At 47.3% G+C, this 27701-nt stretch overlaps 1 protein-coding gene and 1 long non-coding RNA gene across 5 annotated transcripts in view; one reads left to right on the top strand and one right to left on the bottom strand.

Annotated features, from left to right (window-relative positions):
• Positions 1–191: 191 nt before the first annotated feature.
• Positions 192–27521, bottom strand: TEX47 (testis expressed 47). 2 transcript variants are annotated; one of them, XM_068244294.1, is made up of 7 exons: positions 27335–27518; positions 25559–25631; positions 22258–22361; positions 17427–17479; positions 11014–11215; positions 9563–9722; positions 213–386 (listed from the first exon to the last, which is right to left on the bottom strand). In XM_068244294.1, exons 1-7 carry the CDS (start codon positions 27416–27418, stop codon positions 349–351), a joined length of 714 nt encoding a protein of 237 aa, XP_068100395.1. In that variant the 5' UTR covers positions 27419–27518; the 3' UTR covers positions 213–348. The 2 variants fall into 2 exon arrangements, with proteins under 2 accessions (XP_068100396.1, XP_068100395.1); XM_068244295.1 differs by lacking the exon at positions 9563–9722 and having other exon boundaries at positions 192–386; positions 27335–27521.
• The window catches only part of LOC137524441 (uncharacterized), a 35760-nt gene continuing 35579 nt past the window's right edge, over positions 27521–27701 (top strand). For all 3 annotated transcript variants that reach the window (XR_011022686.1, XR_011022688.1, XR_011022687.1), the window contains exon 1: positions 27521–27605. This is a non-coding gene — a long non-coding RNA (uncharacterized lncRNA). The remainder of the gene's footprint in view (positions 27606–27701) is intronic.

Below are 27701 nucleotides of genomic sequence, written 5' to 3' on the forward strand. Positions count from 1 at the left end.
GACGGAAAGCATCGCTTCCCGTCAGCATACAAAGTGCAATAAGATAAAGTGTAAAGAATTAGCTGGGCAATGAGGTTGCCCAAGTGAGTTTTTAACACCCTGCTTAGGGCTATTTGCAATTGAATCAGGCAATATTATCGTTGTAAGAAAATAAAAATGACAATCGTGAGGTGAATGCTGTTTGTCTACTTTATAAAATATCACGCTAGACGTCACACCCATACAGATGCTTTATTATTGTCATAGGAAATATTTGGACAGCTAGTAACATTTTGAGGCTGCATATCTTCTGGTAAATGTGGCCAACACTGAAAATAGCTGCCGATTGAAGTGATGAGAAAGTCGCTTCTATAGGTAAAGAGGTGGAGAGGCCGGCCAGACGCAATCTACAGTGAGAGAGAGAACAATGAAAGAGTTAGTAGAGCTACAGTTATCCCTGGCAGGATGCATTCTAGCTAGCTTTTCTGTGGAGCGTTAGTAAAGGGGCCCATACACTGAGCCGATTTTCTGGCCGACCGATCGATCTGGATTGATCGATTGAAAATCGGTTGGCCAATCGACCGATCGATGGCCGATTTCGATGGATTTCTGTCGAACTGGCAGGATGGAAAATTTAGGTCGATCTGATGAGATTGCTTATCATTTTGCATTGGCGTTAATGGAAATCTGATGGCAAAAAAAATGCCATCAGATCGAATTTCAATAGATTTCAAACTGAAATCTATTGGAATTCTATCCTGGTAAAAAATGTTTTAAAAACGCATCAGATAGATCATCAGATGCATTTCTTATCTATCTGCTGCCAATCTGACGAGTGTATGGGCACCTTAACTGTATGGTATTTTAATTCACCATAGTAGGTCGGGGGATGGTCTGTGAAATAGTCTGCATGAGGATTGTGTGGTAACTGCAGTAAATTCAGAGGGATTCCAGGCTGTAATCCAGCATTAGAAGCAGGAGCAGCTAGTGACCTTAGTAAAGACCATCCTCTACACTGAGGTCACCAGCTCACCTGGCTTTGCCAGCACATTTCTGAGATATGCTGTATTTTAGAAAAACTTTTATAGAATAATATAGATTTGACATTTCAGCAAGGTTGTGGAGTTGGAGTCGGTGGTTTCATAAACTGAGGAGTCGGATGATTTTTGTACCTAATCCACAGCCCTGGTAAGTAGAGATGGCCCGAATGGTTCGCACGCGAACTTATTCACGCAAACTTCGGTGGTTTGCGGGTGTGGTGAACCGCAAACTATATGCGAGTTCGACCCGCCCCCTATACTACATCATTAGGTATGTCATGGTGATGTCGGACATGCGGACATTCTTTAGTCCAACGCATCGCCTTAGCCCTTCCGGATCCACCCTCCACCAACGCCTGGACCGGCAGGTAGCCGACTACCTGGCCTTAAGTGTGGATGTAGACACTGAGCAGTGATAAACCCTTGGACTACTGGGTGCGCAGGCTTGACCTGTGGCCAGAGCTGTCCCAATTTGCCATCCAACTTCTGTCTTGCCCTGCCTCAAGCGTCCTGTCAGAAAGGACCTTCAGCGCAGCTGGAGGCATTGTCACTGAGAAGAGAAGTCGCCTAAGTCACAAAAGTGTTCAGTACCTCACCTTTATCAAAATGAATGAGGCATAGATCCAGGAGGGCTACAGTCAGTCCCCACACACAGCATCTCTGCCTGCAGGCCGCTTGTCTTCTCCACCACCACCAACAGGGTCCAGGCGGATTCCTGAATTTAAGGCCGCTGCTAGCAGCGGCCGCTATACTAATTTTTAAGCCTGCCTAATTTTTCTGGCTGCTCTGCAGCTGTAACAACAAAACAAAAGGCATGTACATGTGCCCATTCCTCTTCGTGATTATTACCTCGTGAAGGGGTTTGCGTATCACAATGAAGCAATGACCGCCGGCTATATGAGTGTCTCGGGGGGTGGCACACCAAAGATAAGGTTGTTGCTTCATTGTGGACAGACCAAATTTGATCAGCTGGACAGTCACTGTTGTTCTATCATTGAGCCCGGTCACAGCCCGGTGACCATATGGGCTTGAAAACCGCCACGGCCTGCACTCTGGCCATGTTGCGCACCAGTCCAGCACAGCCGTCACTACACAAACAGCTGTTTGCGGTGCGTTACACAGTGAGTTTGGTGTGTCAGTGTGAAGCAGTACTCTACACTCCCTGATTGATGTATACACATGCAAGATGTTTTAAAGCACTTTAGGCCTGCAATTTAGCCAGTGCAGTTTCTAGGCTAAAATGCACCCAGGGTGAGGGTGTAAAAATTGCACCCCCCCGAGCAAGGTATGGGTGCCCGCAGTATAGGTTAGACAGGTCTAGTTGCACTTAGTATAGGTCCCCCCAGTATAGGTAGCCAAGAATAGGTACCCCAGTATAGGTAGCCAGGCAAAGGTGAGCCAGTATAGTTGCCCCCAGTATAGGTTAGATAGGCAGGCGCCCCCGGTATAAGTTAGATAGGTAGGTGCCCCAGTACAGGTTAGCTAGGTGGGTGCCTCTAATATAGGTAGCCAGAATAGTTGCCCCCAGCATAGGTTAGATAGGTAGGTGCCCTCAGTATAGGTTATTTAGGTAGGTGCCTGCAATATAGGTAGACAGTATAGTTCCCACCTGTATAGGCTAGCTAGGTAGGTGCCCCAATACAGGTTAGATAAGTGCCCCCAGTATAGGTTAGATAGGTAGCTTCCCCCCAGTATAGGTTAGATTAGGTAGCTGCCCCCCAGTATAGGTTAGATAGGTAGCTGCCCCCCAGTATAGGTTAGATAGGTAGCTGCCCCCCAGTATAGATTAGATAGGTAGCTGCCCCCAGTGTAGGTTAGATTAGGTAGCTGCCCCCCAGTGTATGTTAGATTAGGTAGGTGCCCCCCAGTGTATGTTAGATTAGGTAGGTGCCCCCAAGTGTATGTTAGATTAGGTAGGTGCCCCCCAGTGTAGCTCAGATTAGGTAGCTGCCCCCCAGTGTAGCTCAGATTAGGTAGCTGCCCCCCAGTGTATGTTAGATTAGGTAGGTGCCCCCCAGTATAGGTAGATTAGGTAGGTGCCCCACAGGGTATGTTAGATTAGGTAGGTGCCCCCCAGTATAGGTTAGATAGGTAGCTGCCCCCCAACGTAGGTTAGATTAGGTAGCTGCCCCCAGGATAGGTTAGATAGGTAGCTGTCTCCTATAATGGAGGGGGGAGCCGGAACCGCGGGGAGGGCAGCCCTCCCTCTCCCGGACCGCCCTCCGTGCTCCCCCCTCAGATGCAGAGCGAGCGCAGCAGGAAGCGCTGTTTACAACTCACCTGCCTGGCTCCAAGCGCTGCTCTCTCGCCGCCTGTCTCCTCTCTCTGCATAGATGCGGATACACACACACGCTGCTTCCGGCTAAACAGGAAGCAGCGTGTGTATCAGCGTCTATGCAGAGAGAGGAGACAGGCGGCGAGAGAGCAGCGCTTGGAGCCAGGCAGGTGAGTTGTAAACAGCGCTTCCTGCTGCGCTCGCTCTGCATCTGAGGGGGGAGCACGGAGGGCAGCCCGGGAGAGGGAGGGCTGCCCTCCCCGCGGCTCCGGCTCTCCCCTCCATTATAGCGCCCCCCTCCCAACAGTGCCCCGGGCGGCGGCACACCCCGCACGGCCCTAGAAATGGGCCTGAATGTAGCATTCAATGTGATTTCTGCCCTTAAAAGGAACCTAAACTGAGAGGAATATGGATGTTTCCTTTTAGGCTGGTTTCACACCAGGACGTTGCGTTTTAGGGGACGTTATGATCGCACAACGTGCCCCTAACGCAACGCCTGGTGCTCTCTGCTTTGGACGTCAGAGTGAGCCGCGTTGTGCAGCTCACTCTGGTGTCCGTGATGCGCACTCTTGGACGCATACGGCATCACGTGGTCCCGCCGGCCAATCGCCGCACAGAGCGGCCGCTCCAGGAAGTAAACACTGCACGTCACTGAGTGCAGTGAATATTAATTAGCCATGTGCCTGGCCGCTCTCCGCTCCTCCCCAACGTTACTGAGCATGTGCAAACAGTCTAACGCGGCTCTGCTGCTTACAAAGTACTGCATGCAGTACGTTATATTATGGCGCAGCGTTACACTGTAACGCAACGTGGGCACTGTGAACAGCCCATTGATTTTTCATTGCTGTGCGGTGGGGTGCGTTACAGACTGCACTAACGTGCGCCTGTAACGTCCCACTGTGAAACCAGCCTTAATCAACACCAGTTGCCTGGCAGAATTGCTGATCTATCTGGTCAGTATTGGCTGAATCACAGACCTGAAACAAGCATGCGGCTAATCCAGTCTGACTTCAGTCAGAGCACCTGATGTGCATGCTTGTTGAGGGGCTGTGGCTAAAAGTATTAGAGACATAGGATCAGCAGGGCTGCCAGGCAACTGGTATTATTTTAAAAGGAAAAATCCGCATCCTTCTCAGTTTAGGTTCCCTTTAAAACGCTGCTTTGCGTCAAATCCAGATTTTTTCCCTGGGACTTTTGCCGTGTATCCCACTCCGCCATGCCCCCCCTCCAGGTGTTAGACCCTTTGAAACATCTTTTCTATCACTTTTGTGGCCAGCATAATTTTTTCTAGTTTTCAAAGTTCGCCTCCCCATTTAAGTCTATTGCGGTTCGCGGAAGTTCGCTAATTTATTTAAAAAATAATGAAGTATTAAAATCGGAGGTTCAGGCCATCTCTAATTTTTACGCGATCTTTACCATGATTTTAATGAAAATTAACGGGAGCAATTTTTAGTATAAAAAGTATAAAAGTACATTTATAGGCATCCCTTTATTAAAAAAAAAAAAAAATGAATAGTAGAAATAAAACACCAAATATTTACTGGATTTTTTTATTACACAGCCTGAATAGGAACTTCACTAAAAACTGCAAAATGCATACAAGTTGACGGTAAATAATGTGCTAACATGCCCCCTAATTTCTATGAGAATAGCTATTTTTGGTAAAATTAATGCAAATTACCTCATGAATTACCTCATAATTTACCTCATGGTAAAACATGACTAAGGCCTCTTTTCCATGGACTGTTCACAGGCAATGAAATGCCTCTCAAACTCTCACAACTTCTCACTGCTGCCTGGTAACTGCTCACTGCTGCCTGGTAACTGCTTGCTGAGCACACAGCTTAAAGGGGTTTATACACTTACCGATTTTCCCACCGATATACAGCCGATTCAATCACTGTGATCGAATCGGCCGTGAAATCGCTGTGCAAACGCTGACCGAACGTCAGAAAATCCGTCCGAAATCGTTCCCGTCAACTCCCGTCGTTCCTGTCTGTGCGGAAGATTTCGCTCGATCGCCGGCGGGTCGGGAGTGCGTAGATAGCAGCGTTCGAATGCCCGATGACCGACACTAGCGGCAATACATTACCTGATCCGGCCGGCGCGTATCCCCGCTGTCACTGCTGCTTCTTCTCCGCGCTGGGCTCCGAGTCCGGCAGGCTTCACTTCTTCCAGTCCCGGCAGGAAGTTTAAACAGTAGAGCGCCCTCTACTGTTTAAACTTCCCCGAACAGGCAGTACAGTGAAGCTGGAGCCCAGAGCGGAGAAGAAGACAGCGGAGACCGGGGGACTCGCGCCGGCCGGATCAGGTAATGTATGCGGGGGCCCAGGAGGCGGCGGCAGTTGCACCGATGGTGAATCGATCTCATGCTGAAATTGTTTGCAGTAAAGGCAGCCATACGATCCCTCTCTGATCAGATTAGATCAGAGAGGGATCTATCTGTTGGTCGATCTGATGGCAAATCGGCCAGTGTATGGCCACCTTCACAGTCCGTGGAAAAGAGGCCTCAAATCTACCACAATTGCAAAATTTCATTACCTGTCCCCCTGCGTGACACAAAAGTGATTTGCTATCATAGGCTGAAACCTATGACAGACGATCACGCTGATTGGCTGGCCGGGGGAGGGAGGGAGGTAAAATAAATAGAAAAAATACACTAATTTATTTAAAAAATAATGAAGTATTAAAAAAAAATAAAAAAAATCTGGGGAGTGATCAGACTCCACCAACAGAGAGCTCTGTTGGTGGAGAGAAGAGGAAGGGGGGGGGGGGGGGGGGGAGGGGGGATCACTTGTGTGCTGAATTTTGCGGCCCTGCATCGATGCCTTAAAGCTGCAGTGGCCCATTTAGTGAAAAATGGCTTTAGGGGGCTCACACTGCGGTCCTCAAGTGGTTAAAGCGAACCTGAACTCAGAACTTTCTCTCTGTTCTAAAAGATAAGCAACAGCATAATAATCTTTAAAGAAAAAAAACCTTTTCTTTGTTACAGCTATAGAGCTCCTGCAATAAATCTGCAGTGTGTCTACTTCCTGTTTTCATGGAAGCAGACAGAGAGTTAACATCCTGGGTTTTCATAATAGATCTGTCTGCCGAGGACTGCCAAATTTCTGTGCTGACACGGCTGAGAGATCAAATTACACTTGTGATTGTGTGAAAATGAAAGGGAATTAGACATGCTCTTCTCTCTAAAACCACACAGGGTGCATTTCTCTCCATTTACCTTCTATCCTGTGCTAGACTTCAGGCCCACTTTAAAGGTTCATACTGCCTACATATTCTATGCAGTAACTATTAGGGGAGAAACTACCCTCTTAGCCCATACGTTATTAAATTCCCCGGGACACCCTCTATGGGTGTAAACCAACTTAATAAAAGAACAGGGACACCACCAGCTACAAGCGAGGCACGCTCCTGCTTGGGGCCTCACTTGAGGAGGGGCCTTGCTTTCTTGCTGACGGCAGCCAGCCTGCCCTATGCTGCCCCAGGGCCCCCCCAGTAACTTTCAATACCCCGATCCAGCGCAGACTCCTCTCGCCGCTTTCTCCTCCTGTCGCTGCCTCGCCAGGTGGCATCCTGTCTCTATGGGTACCCCGGCGGCACCTCTCATGACGTCAGGGGTGTCGCTGGAAGTAATCATGGCGGTAGGGAACGGAGGCAGCAAGAGGAGAGCGTGGCCAGAGGAGTCGGCGCTGGAACGTGGTTATGTAAACCAATACCTGCCTACCCTATACTGTGGCACCTGTACCTGGCTAAGCTATACTAAGGCCATCACCTGTACCTGGGTAACTATACTGGGGACACCTATAGCTCGCTACCTATACCGTGGCACCTGTACCTGCCTAACCTATGCTGAGGGCACCTGTACTTGGCTACTTATACTGGGGCACCACCTATACCTGTAAAAGAAAGAACCTTATTCACCTGTATCAACCACTCAGGCACTGTGGGGACACATGGGACGATCCAACATGTTGCAATGACAGAATGTTCAAGCAGATAGAGTTTCTTTCAATAAAATATTTTAATATTTGGAGAAATGATGTTCCAGGAAAACAACCAAGCAGGCAAACTTTAGGGCATAATGATATTGGTTTGTCTATGACATCAGATAACAGACAAACAATTTGCTGCCAATCACTTTGAATACAGTCACAACCCAGAAGTCGGCGACTGCTATTGAACATTTGGGACAGGAGGGGTACTCCGCTTTAATTCTTGAGAGAGTCTTAGGGCTCGCTTCCACTATCGCGAATCCGCATGCGTCCAACGCATGCGGATTCGCACATGTAATGCAAGTTGATGGGCCTGTTTCCACTGTAGCATTGTTGAGGTGCGTTTTTTTCAGCGGTGAAAAAACGCACAAAAGAGCCACAGAATTCGCCTGCGAGTGGAATGCATGCGAATCGCAGGCAATGTATTTAATAGGGAAATCGCATGCGGTTTCCCCATGCGTTTTTTGCCGCGAATTCGCATAGGTACCAATGTAAATTCACACAGGCAGTGACATGGTTAACATCGCATATACCCTCACCTATGCGAATTCGCGGCAAAAAAACGCATGGGGAATCGCATCCGCATGTGATTTCATCAGCGGTGGAATCCAGGCGATTCCGCACCGTAATAGTGGAAACAAGCCCTAAGCGGTATAAGGTATGCCTGATTTACATTGATTTTCACCATATAAGGACTCAAACCCACTAGAGCAATTTTCTGAGCGTTTAGGGAGGGAGCGATTCAAACCGCTAGCGATTTCCCTAAATGCTCAGCTGATGTTAATGGATGGGCCAAATTCCACTGGAGCGGTTGCGATTACCAAATTGCAAAACGCAAGACATGCAGCATTTTTCGCGTTTAGCTTTAGCGATTAGCGTTTCTGCAATGTAAAATATATAAACGCTGGCGTAATCGCTCATCAAAACCTGCACAGAGCGATTTTGCTAGCGTTTTGAAGTTACTGCACACTGTAACAAAATTAAAATCGAAAAGACCAATCAGAATTAAACCGCTAATCGCTACACAACTGCTGGCAAATTAAATACACTTTTTAAAATCTCTCCTGAAAACGCTCCTGAAATCGCTTGCAAAGCGCCCATACAAAACGCTAGCGATTAGCGATAGCGTTTTGTTGTGGTTCCAGGCCTCAGGTGTGGTTTTCTGTACAATTTAATCATAAAAATCTGATGGCATGATCGCATCCGAGGAAAATATTGTACCATTAATGGGCACCCTTAGTTCACATGGTGGCTCCAATTCACTAAGACACATTCAGCAAAGAATAAAGGCATCATTCTTTGTGAATTGGCATTAATGAGGTATTTGCCTCACAAGTCGGTCATTTAACTCACTAGTCCGTAATTTTAGTTTTACACACGTGGTAACAGCCTAAGGCCACGTTCACAGTGGGACATTGCGTTGTGTTCCCTGTAAAACAGGAACGCAACGGAACAAGAAAGTCATACTATGGGTTACAGCATCGTTGCATCGCATACAATAAAGGATACAGTCAATGAAAAGTATGATTCACTGTACCATACAGCACGCCGTTTTACCACAAAGCACCCATCGCACTGTGAACGCCGCTATAAGGAGGTGTTACAAAGTGGCTGCTATGCCGCATCTCCTCACTGTAAACAAGGCTTTAGTAGAGTTTTATGAAAGTATACGCAGCTTGAAATTGGACCAATCACGTCCCACCCAGGTTTAAATGTATTGGTCCATTTTCAAGCTGCATATAATTGCATAAAAATGTACATAATTTTAGATCAAATTGTCAGACTATCACCACCAGTCCCACCCTCCACCGTGTAATATAAATATTTTGTGGGCGCATTTTGGTCTGTCACTAGGGGCGCCATTGCTAGGTCTAGTTTGGCGTGGTGTTCCCCTATGTGGATCAGAGTGTTGGACAAAGGCGAGATGAGGAACAGCTCGCAAGCTGGCTCCAGCCCTGGCCCCCCCCTCTCCCCTGATGCCGGGTCACCTCCTCACTCTAGATTAAAACGAGGAGGTACAAACCCTCCAGATCAACTCAGCCACTGCAATTTCGCTATCACCCACGCCCCCACTTGCACACCAGAAGACATTATGTGCTGGAAGGGACGTGGGTGATTGCCAAATTGGATTGGAAAGGGTTGAACCAAAAGTGGAACTATTGCCATTTTGAAAGGTTTCAGAGACCAAAGCGTGGTCACTACAGTACGGTGGTGGGCAAAAGGTCTGACCTCAATCTGAGACATTTTACATCATGGGCTATGGAAATCCTTACCTGGATCACAGGAGGTGTTTACTGTCCTGCTATACTGAGACAGAAAGTCTTCCGGTTTCTGGAACCTGTCAGACGTGATGAGGAAATTGATGATCTCCTCCCGGACCAACAGATCGGGGACCAATTCATGCAGACTTTCCCCAGGACCTTTACTGCCAGGCTGTATAATATAAAATTGGTGGGGAAAAATCCCTTTAGGGTTACAGAGTGTTAGCCCTTAAAGCGGACCTGAATTCAGAACTTCCTCCTTGCTCTAAAAGATACACAACAGCATAACAACCTTCAAACAAAAAGCATGTCTTTGTTACAGCTGATACAAATCCTGAAATAAATCGGCACCATTTCTACTTCCTGATTCATGGAAGCAGACATATTGTTAACAGCCTGCGCTTTCAAATGAGCTTATCTGCCATCTCTGCCAAGGCAGTCATGTGGCATAGGGGAGAGATCAAATTACAACTTGTGATAAGACACAAAGGGGGAAATTAAACATGCTAAACTCTCTAAACACATACAGGGTGCATTTCTCTGTGTTTTCCTTCTGTCCTGTGCAAGAGTCCACTTTAAAGGATAATGGTAGATTCATAGTGGTATTAAAGATAAATTATAAATCATGTGCTGCATCTGTATATCCTGTTATTCAATCCAGGAGCTGTCTCCAGTGAAAAAGGCAGTGATATCAGTAAAGCATTAAAGACTGGTACACACAAGGCCATTTTTAGACATAGGCCAGGGATGTCCAACTTCAGTCCTTGGACTACACAGGTTGGAGGTGCCCAATAAACTAATATGGAAGTAAAAAGGTTGTAGATCCCCTGTATAACCCGCATTCATTGTAAAGATAATTGTATTCATCCTGCTTGCTATTCTAATAGTATCTATGTTTTATATAATTCACTACTGTATTTGTCTTTTCCTATTTCAATAAAAAAATGATTGATAAAAAGGTTGTAGATGAGTGCTACCATAAATGAGGACTCACGGTGATTTCAAGGCAGAATAACTTTATATAGCACTGAGCAACGCGTTTCACCGCTACAAACAGCTTCCTCAGGTCCGTGGTAGTGCATGTTAGCAGTATATCGATCTCGGGCACAATGTCCAGTTCTAAATAAAGTTATTCTGCCTTAAAATCCCCCCCCCCCCCAGCTGTAAGCAGAGATGGATTAAGATGTAATGGGGCTCTAGGTAAGGTAGTACATTTGGGGGACCTTCTGGTCTTCTTGATAAGCTGAAGTGAAGAGAGGTCAGAGAAGATGGCTGGTGGGCCCCTTGACTCCCACTGGGCCCCAGGCACCTGCCTAGATGGCATGGTGGATAATCCTGCTCTGGCTGCAGGTGGGCCCCATGTGGAGGAATGTTGGGGGAGAGGCTTTATAATTGGTAACTATGATGCTGCATGCAAAGGTGTTCTTCCTAATTGAAGGAGGGTTTGGGTAATCGAGGCTCACCTGTAGAATCTCCGATAAGAAAGCTCCCAGCTTCAGCAAGGTTATGAGAAAGTCCTCCACCACCATCTCCTCCGCCTTGCCTCGGGCAGAGTCATGGAGATACTGGACTGGCAGCCTGATGAGGCGGAAATACCACTGCGGGAAGAGCCTGCCAGAGACATGGTGGGAGATCACAAGGATCTTGGCCTCCTGGAGAAGAGAGCTGGGGAGAAAAGTACAGGACTGATCTAAGCCATAGTAATACTAACATACAGTATATGTGCCCAGCGTTGTGCAAGAGTCAGACAAATGTAAAGGGACCTTCCAGTTTTGTTAAGGAAAACCTGACATGGAAGGCATATGGAAGCTGTCATATTTATTTCCTTTTAAATAATCCACATTGCCAGGCTCTCCTGCTGATCCACTGCCTCTAATACGTTCTGCCATAGACCCTGAAAAAGGATGCAGTCAGATCAGATGTTTCCGGCAAAAATCTGGGCTAGCTGCATGCTTGTTTCAGGTATGTGATTCTAATGCAGCCAAAGAGATCAGCAGGATAGCCAGGCAACTGGCATTGTTTAACAGGAAATTAATATGGCAGCTTTCACATGCAGATCTCTTTGGCTGCAGAATGTCTGAATCACAACCCTGAAACAAGCATGCTGCTAATCCAGTCTGACTTCAGTCACAGCCCCTGATCTGCATGCTTGTTCGGAGGCTGTGGCTAAACGTATAAGAGGCAGAGGATCAGCAGGATAGCCAGGCAGTTTGCATTGCATAAAAGGAAATAAATATGTCAGCCTCCATATCTCTCTCACTTCAGGCTCCCTTAAGGGAAAAATAAACAATATTTTCAGTTCAGCTCTATACACTGCAAGGCAGACAGTATAAGGCCCCATTCACACCTAAAACCGCAAAACGCCGGCAATAACAGCTAACGTTTTGCGGGAGTGATTTTTCACTGGACACGCAGCGTTTTGGGAGCGATCGCGATTAGCGGTGCTATGCATGCCAATCACAATCGCTAATCGCAAATTCACCAGCAAAACGCTGCATGTCACGCGCTTGCGGTCAACGCTAACCACAAATGCGGCAGTGAAAACACTGCCATAGGCTTACATGGGCTAGCCATTTTTACAAACAGCTAGCATTTTGCGCTGAGCGGGAATCGCGCGATGTGAATGGGCCCATACAGCTTGTTTACATCTTTACTGCTATTCCATAGTGTCTTTGATTTCTGTGTGATTTGCATATAACGTATATTGATTGTTATGTGAAGCGCAGCATTAAAGAATGATTTTGCTGACAATTTAAAGCAGAGTTAGTCCATAGCAAAGTTGCAGTACCAATAATTGGTAATAATGGTCAAAAGATGCTACAAATATGTTGATGCAATTTTGATGCAACTTTGTGCAAAACCTGTCTATGTACTGTCTATTGTGCGACAGCCACATACAGTAGGAGAAAAGTCATTTCTAGTGCATTTCACTCTGGGAGGAATATACTTCCTATAAGTATGTCTTCACATTGATCTTATATTTTACAATTTTTTTTAGGTTTTAAACACAAAATAAAACGGAGGTTGTGAAGAAGTCATATTCAGGAGTAGAGGGATACAATGGTTTATCTCATCTGTTTATTGTCACTTCAGGTTTAGAGAATTGAAAATCATTGGGCTGTGTCCACCTAATTGCACATTTGTGTCCGGGAAAAAAAATTGCACCCTGTAACACTTTTCCGGACGAGGTGTGTGTTTCTCCACAGAGGAGCATAGTGCTGCCATAGTGCGGCCCACACAGCACATGTATTTGTGCATGCGCAACATCCAGAACTCCACATCGTACGCAGAATGAGCCCTAATGCCAGGTAAGCACCATGCAATTTCCTGTCAGATAGATGGGGCAAATCAATTATTTCTGACAAGTCCCATCCGATTTCAGATTAGATGGGAAATCAAATCGGACGTGTCGGAAATAATTGAAATGACCCATCTATCTGATGGAAAATTGCATGGTGTGTACCTGGCATTAGGTTTTTAGAATAAATGGCAAACGTCTGCCACTAGATGGGGCTCTAACCATTAAAAAGTAAACAGCTGAAAATGTTTCCAAAGGACCAGAAATGTAAATCTACCCTGCAGTTTGTTGTTGATTCATTTTGTAGTACATGGCCTGGCCACCATTCCTGGTGGACATTGGCAAGTGTACCATTATATATATAACAAAATAAAGGAAACGCCTAACATTTTGGCATAGTAATGTTTGAACATGTTTTAAGCAATCAAAACTTGACATACGTTAATTGTTTTTTTTTGTTTATTATTCTTGTTATTTGATATGTTTAATTAAAATAATTGTTTATAGATATTTAAACAAAAGTTGGTTATAATTTATAAAAATGGCAGATCTCTCAGACTTTCAAAAAGGCCAAATTGTTGGTGCTCGGATGGCAGGCGCTACTGTAACAGAAACCGCCCGAATGCTCGGCATTACAAGAGGTAATGCAACTCCCCTTTTCTCCTGAGTTTTCTCCTAGGAGATAATTTTTCATCTTCGCGATGGTGTGTGCAGCCAAGCCACGCATGCGCAGTTCCCCCTGAATGGATGAATTACCAGGCCGCCTAGCAGAGCTGGGACAAGGTCCTCCAGCACGGCCAAGGCTGAGACACCAAAGTGCGCCCCTCCATCCCTCAACCCCAGCCCTCACACACTGATTGCTCTTAGACTAAGAGGCACCCCAAGGCCCCCAACACCTGAATCTCTAATTATCTGGCTTGTAGTTACTTCCATGTATCTCCTTTTCTGATTTCTTTCTGCTTCAAACACAATTAAGAATGACAGCTGAATGAATTGTGCGCCCCCTCCTACACTGCGCCCTGAGGCTGGAGCCTCTCCAGCCTATGCCTCGGCCCGTCCCTGCCGCCTAGCGGAGGGTCCAGGCGTCATGGTAGGACTCCAAGGCACCAATCAGCATTAAGGCTCAAACCCCAGCCTTTTCTAATCGCTGGTGATTTGAAAAAGCTCTTGCTAATGCAATGCTATGGGGAATTTTTATAAAATCGCATTGCTCAAGTGGGATCATACCCATAGCATTACATAAGCAAAAGCTTTGCAAATCACAAAGTGTTCAGAAAAGTGGTTCCCAGGCCTGAAAGGGGGCTGGAGGAAGCCCCAGGTATGTATCTTTTTTTTTTTTCTTCATTGGTCTCAGGTTTCCTTTAACCTCCTGAGCGTTACGCCGCTCAGGAGGTTTGCTACTTTTTGCCCCGACAATAAAATAATTTTCTCACGTGGCTGTAAAGCCTTTAGCTAGCACTAGGCTAGCTAGTAAAGGCACCCCCCGATCCCCGCGATCCCCCGTTTATACATTACCCCCCCCCCCCCCGGATCCAGCGATCGGTGCAGCCTCCCCGCACAGCTCCAGGGAGGATCACACATGACGTCATGACTTTGCCGACATCATGTGCAAACCCGATCCTCCCCATAGAGAATTGCGCAAAAGGTGGATCAGCGCAACACCAGGCCGCCTCCGAATGGCCTAGAATCAGAGGTGCGCTGAGCCCCCCCAGAAACTACAAACGCACCTTGAACCCAAACAGAAGCTCTGCATATACACCAAAAGCATGGCTGTTAAGTGGGAGCAGCTGACCAAAAACAAATTAAATTAGTACATAGCTAGGAAATGAACAGCGCTACTTAAAAACAGGCAAGTGCCTACCTGCAAAAGAGTGCAAGCCCCACTTGTGGGGTCGAATACACACCGAGCATACACATGACCTGTCTACCACTGGAGGAGGATGTTAGTTTCCTGTAACAGCTTGCATGCAACCTATTAAGTACTCGTCCCTCCCACTGCGAAGAAGTCGATCCTCCATGGGAGGGGCCTAACACTAACTAAATCCTAACCTATGTATATGCATAGCCTGGGTGCGGCTAATCAAATAAAATTGAAAATTGCGCAAAAGGTGGATCAGCGCAACACCAGGATTTAGTTAGCGTTAGGCCCCTCCTATGGAGGATCGACTTCTTCGCAGTGGGAGGGATGAGTACTTAATAGGTTGCATGCAAGCTGTTACAGGAAACTAACATCCTCCTCCAGTGGTAGACAGGTCATGTGTATGCTCGGTGTGTATTATATCCCACAAGTGGGGCTTGCACTCTTTTGCAGGTAGGCACTTGCTTGTTTTTAAGTAGCGCTCCCCATAGAGAGATCGGAGCTGTGCGGGAAGGCTGCACCGATCACTGGATCCAGGGGGGTAATGTATAAGTGGGGGATCGCGAGGATCGGGTGCCGGACACCTTTACTAGCTAGCCTATTGCTACCAAAGGGGTTTACAGCCATGTGAGAAAATTATTTCATTATGGGGGACTCCTGGGGCCAGAGAGCGGTATGCCCAACACAGTGTCGGGCATACCGCTAAGGAGGTTAAATGGCAGCTTTAAGAATTCCAGATGTAATTTTATCAGTTATTTGCTCCTGGGATCTGATTAGCACTGTGAAAAGTCATGGTTCATCCCAGCACAGCCCCCTCTCAATCCGATACCATTAGGCAGTGTCGGACTGGGATGTGGAAAAGCTGAGGAAATCCACCTGTTGGCCAAGCAGCAGTAACCCTGTGTTATCACTCCCAATAGAAACCTGCAGCAAGTCTTCCTTGTGAGCAGCAACACCTGATTACTGCTGCTTGGCCAGCAAATGGATTTCCTCAGCCATACCACCTCCCAGTCCGACATTGCTATTAGGCCCCTTTTCCACAGACGGCTGACCTGCCTGTTGTTAGGCAGTTCAGCCTCCTGGCCACCAGCACCTTTTGGCTGGATTTACATGCTGTTAAATAGCAGTGTTTATAACACCGCCCAGGTGCTGCACAGGAGCTGCTGAAAGAGCATGAATCAACCTCCATCTTCACGCGGGAAAAGGTGAAACAGCACAAAACTGCGTTGGGAAATATGGGAGCACCAGGCGCCGCCATAGGCCGTAATATGGACTACAGCTATAGCAGTACTCAGAAAGTAATTTGGGCGCTGTCAAAAGACGGCACCCAAATCACTTTAACCTCTTAGGGACTGCTCCACGGCCATTGAGGTGAGCAGCGCGGCAGCCCCAGGACTACTCCACGCTAATTGGCAAGAAGTGCAAGCGGTGGAGATTGCAGGGGATCACGCAATGCGCGCGCAACCCCACTGGAATGATGGAGCTCCGCCCCACCATCAGTCTCTCAGCGGCTATCGCCGCTAGGAGACTGTTAGACGGCAAAACCACCATCTATTTAGTCTGTACAGCACTGCGATCTATGGCAGCGCTGTACTGGGGACAGCCGTGTGACACGGTTGTCCCCCTGGGTGGCAAGAAAGTGAAGCCTATGACAGCAGATTGCACTGATTGGCTGGCGGAGGGAGGGAGGGAGGGATAATTAAATAATTTTAAAAAAAAAGTAGAAATTAATTGTTATTTTAATAAAATAAATATTTGTAAAAAAAAAAAACACACCTGGGGAGAAATCAGACCCCACCAACAGAAAGCTCTGTTGGTGGGCAGTAAAAGAGGGGGGGTGGAGGGGGGAGGGAAATCACTTGTGTGCTGAGTTGTACGGCCCTGCAGCGAGCCCTTAAAGCTGCAGTCCTTAAAGTGAACCAGAGACAAAGCGGTCACTACGGGGTGTTTAACACCGCAGTCCTTAAAGTGAACCAGAGACAAAGCACCCTCATGTATTTTACCATATATATCAGTGGGAACATTAGAGAAAACACCTACCCTGCTCTCCGTTTCATCCTCACTGCTAAAAGTGTCTGTCATCAGCTGTGATAAGAATCCCCGACTGAGCATTCAGTCTGGCTTTGCCGGGAATGATTTTAGCTGAGTCATTATAGCAGAGCCACAAGGGGGCAGGCTTGGGCTTGAAAAGACACCAGAGAAGACAGACTCAGCTATAATCTTTCCGTAGCAAAGCCAGACCGAATGCTCAGTCGGGGATTCTTATCAGAGGTGATAACAATCAGATTAAACAGAGAACAATGAAACAAAGAGCAGATTAGGTGTTTACTGTCATGTTCCCACTGATTTATAAGGTAAAATACATGAGAGTGCTTCGTCTCTGGTTCTCTTTAAGTGGTTAAAAACAGCATAATTCGCCCATCTGCAATAACTGGCAGCCGAATTACGTCTTTCCCCTGAGTCCATTACGGCCTGGAGGGGGAATAGTAATTAGCACCGCCAGGACTTTTGCAGGAGCAGGATAAGACGTTTTTGGCTTCACCCTGCGCCCAAATTTCTCGGCACCATATTTGCATGTATGCAGGAAATAGGCCTTAGTATAGAAATCTACTGGTAATCTGAATTGTAGTGTCATCTGCAGTCTTTACTAGTCATTTATAGAGATGAACATTCAGGCATTGCTGGATCTATCAAACAACGTCTGGATATTGCAGACTTACTGCTGGATGTGTGCCAGATCTTGTATAATTCCATAGAGGATTTCACTGGTAGACTATAGAGAGATAGAGAGAAAGAGAGTGGATGACTGCTACAAATAGTGCACTAAACAGAAACTGTGCTATCGATTTCAGCAACATGTGTCAGTATGGGGTACACAGGGACATCAGACAGTGTATAGACAGTTGATGGGCACACTTATGCAGCACTGTATTCTGACAGCCCACTGTTGCATGCATTTCTGTGCACATTTTTCCTATACTCTCACAGGTTTTGGACCAGTCCTACTCCTCATGCGGTTTTTTAAGTATTTCCTTTATTTTATTCAAAAGCACTCCATGAAAAGGAGCTATACAACGATACCTGCCAACCTGTCTCCTAACAGTACACTATCCTAACTAGTTGGATTGTGCCATTGTCATCCATGGAGTCGTTTGAAAATAATAAGAATCCTCCATGAGCAGATTAACTAGTCCAAGACATGTCAGAGTTTTACTACCTACTGTAAGTGACAGACAAAAAAAAAAGTCAATTAGGCCTTGTTCACATCTAAAAACGCAATCACTTGCTCCAGTGTTTTGCGATTTTGTGCGCAATTATTTTAGCACTTCCCAGCGCTTACCTGCGCGTTGCGATTTTTTGCAAAGTGCTTTTCTAAGCACTTTGGCAGAGCGAGTAGTTTTTTCACTTCCTGACGCAAGTCAGGAAGTGAACTCTTTGACCCAGAAAAGAATAAATATGATGTATTTATTCTTAAAAGCACTGGGGAAATCACTCTACCAAGTGCTTTTTCAAGCGTTTTGCAATTTCCTTATACCTGCCATTGAGGCAAATCGCCCCAAAAATGATACAGGCAGAGTTTTGGTGAGCGGATCGGAATCGAACCGCTCAGATGTGAACTCTCTCATAGGCAATCATTGCACAAGCGCTTCCAGAGCGATTTTGAAAATTGCCGGTGCTTAAAGAGAATCTGTATTGTTAAAATCGCACAAAAGTAAACATACCAGTGCGTTAGGGGACATCTCCTATTACCCTCTGTCACAATTTCGCTGCTCCCCGCCGCATTAAAAGTGGTTAAAAACTGTTTTAAAAAGTTTGTTTATAAACAAACAAAATGGCCACCAAAACAGGAAGTAGGTTGATGTACAGTATGTCCACACATACAAAATACATCCATACACAAGCAGGCTGTATACACCCTTCCTTTTGAATCTCAAGAGATCATTTGTGTGTTTCTTTCCCCCTGCATCTGTCATGCACTGAAGTTTCAGGCTGCTCTTTTCTTCTTGCAAACAGCTTTGCCCTTGTCTGAATTTCCTCAGTATGTGAAAGCCCAGCCAGCTCAGAGGACGATTTATCCAGCTTGTAAAAGATAAGAGAGCAGAGAGAAGCTGCACTAATCTAAATATCACACAGGCAGTGTGCAGAGATGGGCCTGAAAGGGGGAGTTCATAGCAGAACCACAACACTGAAGAACTTGGCAGCCTTCCAGACACAGGCCGACAAGTCTGACAAGGGAAAGATACATTGATTTATTACAGAGACTGTGATAGCAGAAAGTGTTGCAGTAAGCCAGAACACATTCGAATAGCTTTTGGAACTTGTAGGATGATAAAAAACAGGATGCAATTTTTGTTACGGAGTCTCTTTAAGAAAAGCCAAAAGTGCCCTCAGTGTGAACAAGCCCTTATAGTGCATTTTGTTCTGGGACAAATGTGCATCCTATATGTCTGCATACACCAGTATTTTACATTTTACAGTTTTTCATAACAGTGGTGGTTCAAAGCAAACCTGAAGCAATTTTGAAATAAAAAACGAATACCTACATTGGTGTCTAGCTGTAGCCCCTGGGTGTCAGGGAAGAGGGGTGTGTTGCCAGAATGGGGGGGGGGGGGGGCTGCCTAATACAAGGGGGGACATCTGGCTACTCTGGGGGCTGCATAATATAAGGGAAGACATCTGGTGACACTGGGGGGCAGTCTATTAAAGGGGGGACATCTTGCTACTCCGGGGGGGGGGGGGGGGGCTACCTAATACAAGGGGGATTTCTGTTGATTCTGGGGGGGGGGGGGGGCTGTCTAATACAAAGGGGGACATCTGGCTACTCTGGGGGCTGCATAATGTAAGGGGGGACATTGGAGACACTGGGGGGCTGCCTAATACAAGGGGGGACATCTGGCTACTCTGGGGGCTGTGTAATGTAAGGGGGCATCTGGCTACTCTGGGGGCTGCCCAATACAAGGGGGGACCTCTGGCGACACTGGGGGCTGCCTAATACAAGGGGGGACATCTGGCTACTCTGGGGGCTGCCTAATACAAGGGGAGAATCTGTTGATACTGGGGGGCTGCCTAATACAAGGGGAGAATCTGTTGGTACTGGGGGGCTGCCTATTACAGGGGGGACATCTGGCTACATTGGGGGCTGCCTATTACAGGGGGGACATCTGGCCACAGCCTTTGAGTCACATTGTTAGATTAGCTCCACCCACATCCCATGATGGCCATGCCCATTCTTCTCCACGGCACCCTTTGCGTGACGCACTCACTCTTTTTCCTGAAAATGTTTCTGCAACAAACATACTTAGCATGGGTGGGCGGTTAGTCTGTAACAAATCAGCACCAGTTGATAAAAATACCCTAGGTACACCACTGCTTACCCAAGAAGGGGGAAGGCTCTGGGTCGGGTCCTATTGAGACTTCCCGGTTCTCTCACGGTCCCCTTGTACCATCGCTGTCTCCCCGTTCCAATCTCCCACCGTAGGAAGCTTTGAAAGTCTTTGGAAGCGTAAATGCTCCCGAAGATGGGCAGCTCCATACTGCACGTGCGAGTGTGTGAGAGAGCGTGCTCGCGCATGTGCACTACAGAGCTACCTGTCTTCAGGTGCACTCTGGCTCCCGAAGACTTCTGCAGCCTCCTGTGGGGGAAGAGAGCACTTCAACCCATCAGTCAGAGGCGGTTAACAGGGGAAACAGCACTGGAACGAGGGGATCAGGAGAGGAACGGGAAAGCTTTATAGGACCCAGAGCCTTCCCACTTCCTTAGGTAAGTATCTTTTTTTTTTTTTTTTTAAATTCACTTCAGGCTCACTTTATAGAGTACTTGGGGTTAAAAGCGCGGAGCCCATCATAAACATGCTCTGATTAAGGGCTCGTTCACTTCTAGGGTGTTTTCGGCCTTTTTTCAAGCGCAGGCGATTTTCAAAATCGCCCACAAAAACCGCTTGTGCAATGACTCCCTATGAGAGAGTTCACATCTGAGCGGATCGTTTCCGATCCGCTCAGCAAAGCGGTGCCTGTACCATTTTTGAGGTGATTTTGCCTCAATGGAACGTATAGGAAAAACGCAAAACGCTCACAAAATCGCTTTGTGCTGTGATTGCGTTCGCATTTTTAAGAATAAATACATTGTATTTATTCTTTTCCGGGTCAAAGAGTTCACTTCCTGACTTGCGTCAGGAAGTGAATAAAAAAATTGCTCTGAAAAAGCGCTCAGAAAAGCACGTTTTAACTACTTGAGGACCCAGCCTTTACCCCCCCGTAAGGACCAGCGCTTATTACAGAGATCTGTGCTGGGTGGGCTCTACAGCCCCCAGCACAGATCAAACATTCGGCAGAGCGACCTGAGACCTGATCGCCCCCCTTTTTTCCCCACTAGGGGGATGATGTGCTGGGGGGGTCTGATTGCTCCTGCCTGCGTGTGGCTGGCGGGGGGGGCACCTCAAAGCCCCCTCCACCGCAGGATTCCCCCTCTCCCTCTTCTCCCTCCCTTCCCCGGAGATCGGAGGCTGCACAGGAACGAATCTGTCCTGTGCAGCCTCTAACAGGCTCCTGCCTGTCATGTGACAGCGATCCCCGGCCGCCGATTGGCCGGGGATCGCTGATCTGGTACAACGCTGCTACTGTTAGCAGCGTTGTACAAATGTAAACAAAAAGGATTATTTCCGCTTGTGTTTACATTTAGCCTGCGAGCCGCGATCGGCGGCCCGCAGGCTATTCACGGAGCCCTAAGCCGTGAATTGACAGGAAGCAGCCGCTGTTTCCTGATTAATTAGCCTGCAGCCGGCGACACAGATCTGCGTCGCTGGTCCTGCAGCTCCCACTTTGCCGATGCGCGTTATGAGTGCGCGGTCGGTAAGTGGTTAAACAAAAATGCAGCGCGCAGTGGAGCGGCGGGAAAAAAAATCACGCACAAGATCGCAAAACGCTTGCATTTACAATTTTGATTTTGGATGCGAACAAGGCCTTAATGTTGGAGGATGGAGGGTCACGGGGTTATATACGGGGTTATATACTCACCTGTCCTGACGTCTTTCCCCTCGGAGATGGGCTCTATCCCAACTGGTGGCTGCCAAGCTGGGTGCAGGCCACGCCCACGCAGGTGAGCTTTGGCAGTGTTCAAAAATATGGCCACTGCCTCACTGCTGAGGAGGTGAGCGCAGCGTCTCCTGTGCCACGAAGAAGTCAGGACAGGTATGAATGACAGCTTCTGTCATTTCGACCTCAAGTAGTCTTTAAGGCTCAGTTTCCTCTAAAGCATCATACACTTGTACAGGGCATTTCGCCAGCAGGAATCTGGAACCGATCCTTTGGAAGAAATTACAGGGCCGAGGATGTACAGATGCGTGTTTATACATTTGTTCTGTAACGCAATGTACTGTGATGCATGCAAGAATACAGCTTCAGCGTTTGCGCTGGCTAAAACCTGGCCTGACCCTGCCAAATGCAGAATAAAGCAAGACAAAAGAAAGACATGACTTTTATATTGGTTACTCACTGATGAGTTATGTATAATTCCTGTTCAGGGGCCTAGCTCCAATTTGAGCCAATAATCACCTCAATGATGTGGATGACACAGCTGGGATAGATGAGCAGCAATCCGGACACTGATTCCCCCAGGTTGTGTTTCAGTAGGATGTGGAACAGCTTCTCATAGTGATCTGGGAGGAGAAGAATGACAGGTCCTCTTATCTCATGGACTGCACCAAATGTTAGCACATGTCCCAGCATGCATTGCAGCCTGATATTAGCATTCCTCTGAACTATAATCCATGTTAGTTAAGCTGAACAAGCCAACCATTTACATGCTCAGTTGACAAACAGAATGTAAGAAATGTTAGCCATAATTCTGTCCAGCCAGTCCTGTGACTACCATTGTTCTGTACAGCCCTGGCCAGAGCAGGATCATCCACAAGGCAACCTAGGCAAGTGCCTGGGGCCTAATGGGTGTCAATAGGGCCCAAATGACAGCTTCTCTGACCCATTTCCTACCTCAGCTTACCAAAAGGGTCATAAAGGTCAGCCAAACATACTTCCTTGCCTTGGGCCCCATTTAATATTAATCCATCTCTGGCCCCAGCTCTGCTCCTGTGTGCTCCAGCAAACAGAGAGGGCTGGTGCACGCCGAGCGGCTTTTTCAGCGTTTCTGCAGCCCCTTGCGGCTGCGGATCCACTTGGTCAATGTATCTCAATGGGGTGGTTCACACCAGAGCGGGAGGCGTTTTGCAGAAACGCATACTCCCGGGGTGAGGCATTTTTTGGATTGTGGATGTGTTTCTGCCTCAATGTTAAGTATAGGAAAAACGCCAGTTCAGATCGGTTTTGCAGGCGTTTTTGTTACAGTAGCTGTTCAGTAACAGCTTTACTGTAACAATACATGAAATCTACTACACCAAAAACGCTTCACAAAACCGCAAAATGCTAGCTAAAACGCTACAGAAAAAGAAGAAAATGCGTTTCAAAATTTGCTAGCATTTTGCGGATCTGCTAGCGGGTTTTGGTGTGCACCAGGCCAGAGAGACAATGTAATGCTGAGTGGACAGTGGAAAGCAAATTCACTGTTCAGTCAGCACCTTGATTTACCTCCAGTGACCCAGATTCCAACATAAGATCTGCAGGACTAGCCTGTCTCTTAGTCAGAGCAGGGCTGGATCATCGACAAAGCAACCTATGAAGATGCCTAGGGCCTAGTTTGTATTTGAGGGACCAAGCTGACACTTCTTCCCCTCCTTATCCATGCTTGCTAAATAGGTCAGGTGGACAGCAGAGTGAGCAGAAGTTGGTACCCTGTCAGTCAAAATTAGATCTGTGTACACACCCTTAATCCAGTCAGAGAACTGCTATGCTGTAGATTACATGAGGCACGTTATCTGCATAGAGGTAGTTCACAAGTACTTCTGTCTGGAAGAGAAGAACGCACTAGCACCTAATGCTCCCCACCCCTTTTAACACCTCTGGGGATGGTGATCTGGAAGGGAGTGGGCACAGAACCAGGGTTAGGATGCTGGGAGATCCGGGGAACCTCTGGGCACCAGGTTAGTGCCAAGCTGTGGGGTATGGCTATGTACTGGAATGTGCAAATGGTCATGGATGAGTGAAGGTGAGGTGGATGGGAGTGAGTGAGTAAGGCTGGGTGCAGGTGGGGTGGGTGGAAGGGAGAAATGCTGGGTGCAGGTGGGGTGGGTGAGATTAAGAAATGCTGGGTGCCAGTGGTGTGGGAGGGAGTAATGCTGGGTGCAGGTGGATGGGAGGTCTTGGTGCTATACAGGTTCTGGCTTAGGTGGATAGGAGTTATGGGTGCTGACTGGGAGGTTTGGGTGCTGAGTGGGTGGTCTGGGTGCTTTATGGATGCTGAGTGGGTGGCCTGGGTGCTTTATGGCTGCTGGCTGGGAGATTTGGGTGCTGCGAGCCTGCGAGGGTGGTCTGGGTGCTTTATGGATGCTGGCTGGGAGATTTGGGTGCTATGTGGGTGCTGGGTGAGAGGTCTAGGTGCTGTAGGGGTGTTGGCTGGGTGGGAGATCTGGGTGTTTTATGGGTTCTGGTTGGAGTGTCTAGGAGGACTGGGTGCTTTATGGGTGCTGGCTGGGAGGTTTGGATGCTTTATATGTGCTGGGTCGAAGGTCCGAGTGCTGGCATGGTGGGAGATCTGGGTGATTTATTGGTGCTGGCTGGAGTGGCTGAGGGTCTGGGTGCTTTATGGGTGCTGGCTGGGAGGTTTAGGTGCATTATTGGTGCTGGGTGGCAGGCAGGGGCGTAGCAATAGGGGGTGCAGCGGTAGCGACCGCATCGGGGCCCTTGGGCCAGAGGGGCCCCGAAGGGCCCTCCCTCAACTACAGTATTAGTACTCTATTGGTCCTGTGCTCATAATAATCACTTATATATATACATTGAGTAGTGGTAAACATTAACGAGCTCTTCCCCATCCCCTTCTTGCACCTCTGACACTGTAGTTGCCATTGGCAGGTTTTGGTGCGCCGTATCAATTGTTATGTATAGAGTGCCTGGGGGGCCCCATTGTAAAACTCGCATCTGGGCCCACAGCTCCTTAGCTACGCCACTGGTGGCAGGTCTAGGTGCTGTATGGGTGGGAGTTCTGGGTGCTTTATGGGTGCTGGCTGGAGTGGGTGGGAGGTCTGGGTGCTCTATGGATGCTGGCTTTGTGGGCGATCTGGGTGCTTTATGGGTGCTGGATGGGGTGGGTGGGAGATCTGGGTGCTCTATGGGTGCTGGCTGGGGTGGGTGGGCGATATGGGTGCTGGCTGGAGTGGGTGTGAGATATGGGTGCTCTATGGGTGCTGGCTGGAGTGGGAGGGCTGGTTGCCACTGCATTACTCACAATTCTCAGATCAGCAGCGACCGGAGAGAGATGAGAGACACACACTTCCCACCCAACTTCACATACAGGAAGTGACTAATGACTTCACTTCCGCATTAGAAGTGCTCTGTGTTAGCGGGTAGTTTGTGCCCTCTTTAGGCAGCAAAGTACCAGTCACTCCCAATATTTTACAGCAGCTAGCCGAAGTTACTGCCCAGCATGTTGGTTCTGTGGTAGACACTTCCTAGTATGAAGTCTCATTAGTATTAATCCAGTGAGGGAGTCTTACTTCTCCTTCTGCAGTCTCCATAATGAAAAGCACAGAAAGTGACAGGGAGAGCATCTCGTAATGGCTGCAGTAAATGGCCTGGGATGGAAGCACAGGTACAAGGGCAGACATTTCTTTGTACAGACCTCAGATCAAAATTACCTAGTTTGTCTGTTTATGGCTGTGTTGAGCGACTGTCAACTAAATGATGTTTGTACATGTAACCAAGTCAAAATTGCAGTCGGTCTAGTAGCATTTGCATACAATTACTGTACCTGTAAGCAGCTTGTAGACGGCCATCTCTGGACCGATCTTGGCAATATAGAACAATCTATGAACGACAGATTTCTGCAGAAATGGCAATAGACAGCATGGATAGGTTAAGATTTAAAAATGTGTTTTATTTTCATTATTGACTTATCTAATTAATAACACACAGCAACAAGAAATTGATCAAATAATAAAATATTGAGAAAGCTATGGTCCCTTTTATGATTGGGGAGGTCCGTTGCACAAAACCGCCACATCCCATCTCAAAAGCAGTGCTAGTCCTATGGGGCTACCTCACTGAACGCAGTGCGGCGTGTTGCGGCATGTCCCACCATGGCACCGCAGGAGTTGCATCCTGCGCAGTTACCCAGGAAGTTTGGCAAATATGCCTCACTTATTTGGTCACACCGCAGCTATAATGCGACTTGTCATTAAGGATCGCACCGCACCAAGTGTAAAAGGGGCCTAAAACCTAGGGCACATAAAGCAAGGCTTCCATATTTCTTTTGTTTTAAGCAATACCAGTTGCCTGGCTATCCTGCTGTTCTCTTTGGATGCAGTAGTGCCCGAATCACACACCTGAAACAAGCATGCAGCAAATCCAGTCAGACTTTAGTCAGAAACACCTGATCTGCATGCTTGTTCAGGGTCAATGGCAAAAAGTATTAATGGCAGAGGTTCAGCAGGACAGCCAGGCAATATGCATTGTTTAAAAGGAAATAAATTATGGCAACCTCTTTATCTTCCCTCTCGCTTTCAGTTCCCTTTAAGGTGGCCATACATCAGGTGACTTGGCGGCTGATTGAATCAGAAGAAAATCAGTGCCGCCAAGACCACGGCCGATTGAATATGTGACCAATTTCAAGCACAAATTGGTCGCATGTATAGATTAAACATGCTGCAATTAGCGGAACTTATGGTGCCTTACTTTTGATGTTTCACATTATTCTACTATTATTATTTATTTTTCTTTTGTTTTCCTGTTATATGCTACAATATGATATTGTAAAAATGTAATAAAAATGTTTGTGAAATACATGCTGCAAAATGTCAGGGCGACATGGTCGATCGAGTGCACAGTGGTAACAGCGTGCAATATCGGGACGAGCTATAAACGGGACAGAACCCCTGGCACTGATGCGCCCCCCCCCCCAGTGTAAAATGTGTCCCCCGGTGCATGAATACCTTACCTGTCAGTGTCCGCCACTGTCTCCGCCCTCTTCCTCACATATTTGCGCCCCATGTGGTTGCTGGCGTATACGTAGGCACGTGTGTGACGTCACACAGAGAGATCTGTCTCTTGGTCGATCTGCCCATACATCTTCTGATGTATGGACACCTTTAAAAAGTATCCAAGGGAAATTTAAAAAAAAAATGTACCTAAGAAGATAGAAGGCTTCCCACATTCTTCTGAGCCCCGTTTCCAGGCATGGACCCCCAAAACATATCTGACTAGAACTTGTCATATATGTTATCACAGCCTTGGTCCTCTTCCTGCATAAGCCATGCCTGCATCGCTCATAAACGAATGACTCCGTACTACGGTGCAGGCGCAGTACAGCCACTGACTAAATAGGCATCGTTTCCCCATCTGCCTTGCATGTGAGGAAACGCTGCTTATTCCGCAGTAGTGGAAACGGACTCTTACAAATGTGAAGAAACAGATGACTGGTTGCTAGGGGCAACTCAAACTATATATATATTTTTTTACAGACATTGTTAGCTGCTGAGTAAAGTTATTTAAAAAAATGAAGATAAAGCAAGACATATATATTGCAAACCATGTGCTGAGCCTCCAGGAGAACAGTCAGGGCTGTGACACGCGGGAGTACCGGGGTGGATGAGCATCTCTTATGGACAGCCATGCTTGAGGCCTGATGCAGGATGCTGGAATGCGGCAGGTACCAGATGCAGCTTCTTGGCCTCAGTGTTGGGGAAGGAAGGTGTATCCTAGCAACCAGGTGAGACAGCTAAACACCAGGGAGGAGCACTTGTAGTAATTACTGCCACTGGAGGCCTTAGATGAATAAGCAGCGAGTGCACAGGGCCAGGGTAATAAATTAAAGATGACCATGAATCATTCATTACGAGCCCATCCTGTCATACACTTAATGGGCATTACAAGAAACAAGAGACAGCTGGACTATG

The sequence above is a fragment of the Hyperolius riggenbachi genome, chromosome 7 (genome assembly GCF_040937935.1).
Source record: "Hyperolius riggenbachi isolate aHypRig1 chromosome 7, aHypRig1.pri, whole genome shotgun sequence".
Classification (NCBI taxonomy): Eukaryota; Metazoa; Chordata; class Amphibia; order Anura; family Hyperoliidae; genus Hyperolius; species Hyperolius riggenbachi.

Bases quoted from the DNA above. Each gene is read 5' to 3' on its own strand.
- TEX47 (XM_068244294.1), bottom strand. From the start codon at position 27,418: ATGGCTGTCCATAAGAGATGCTCATCCACCCCGGTACTCCCGCGTGTC. The intron at 25,632-27,334 runs GTTTGCAATATA...CCATTTCTGCAG, and splicing joins TCCTGGAGGCTCAGCACATG to AAATCTGTCGTTCATAGATT. The intron at 22,362-25,558 runs GTACAGTAATTG...TTCTCCTCCCAG, and splicing joins CGTCTACAAGCTGCTTACAG to ATCACTATGAGAAGCTGTTC.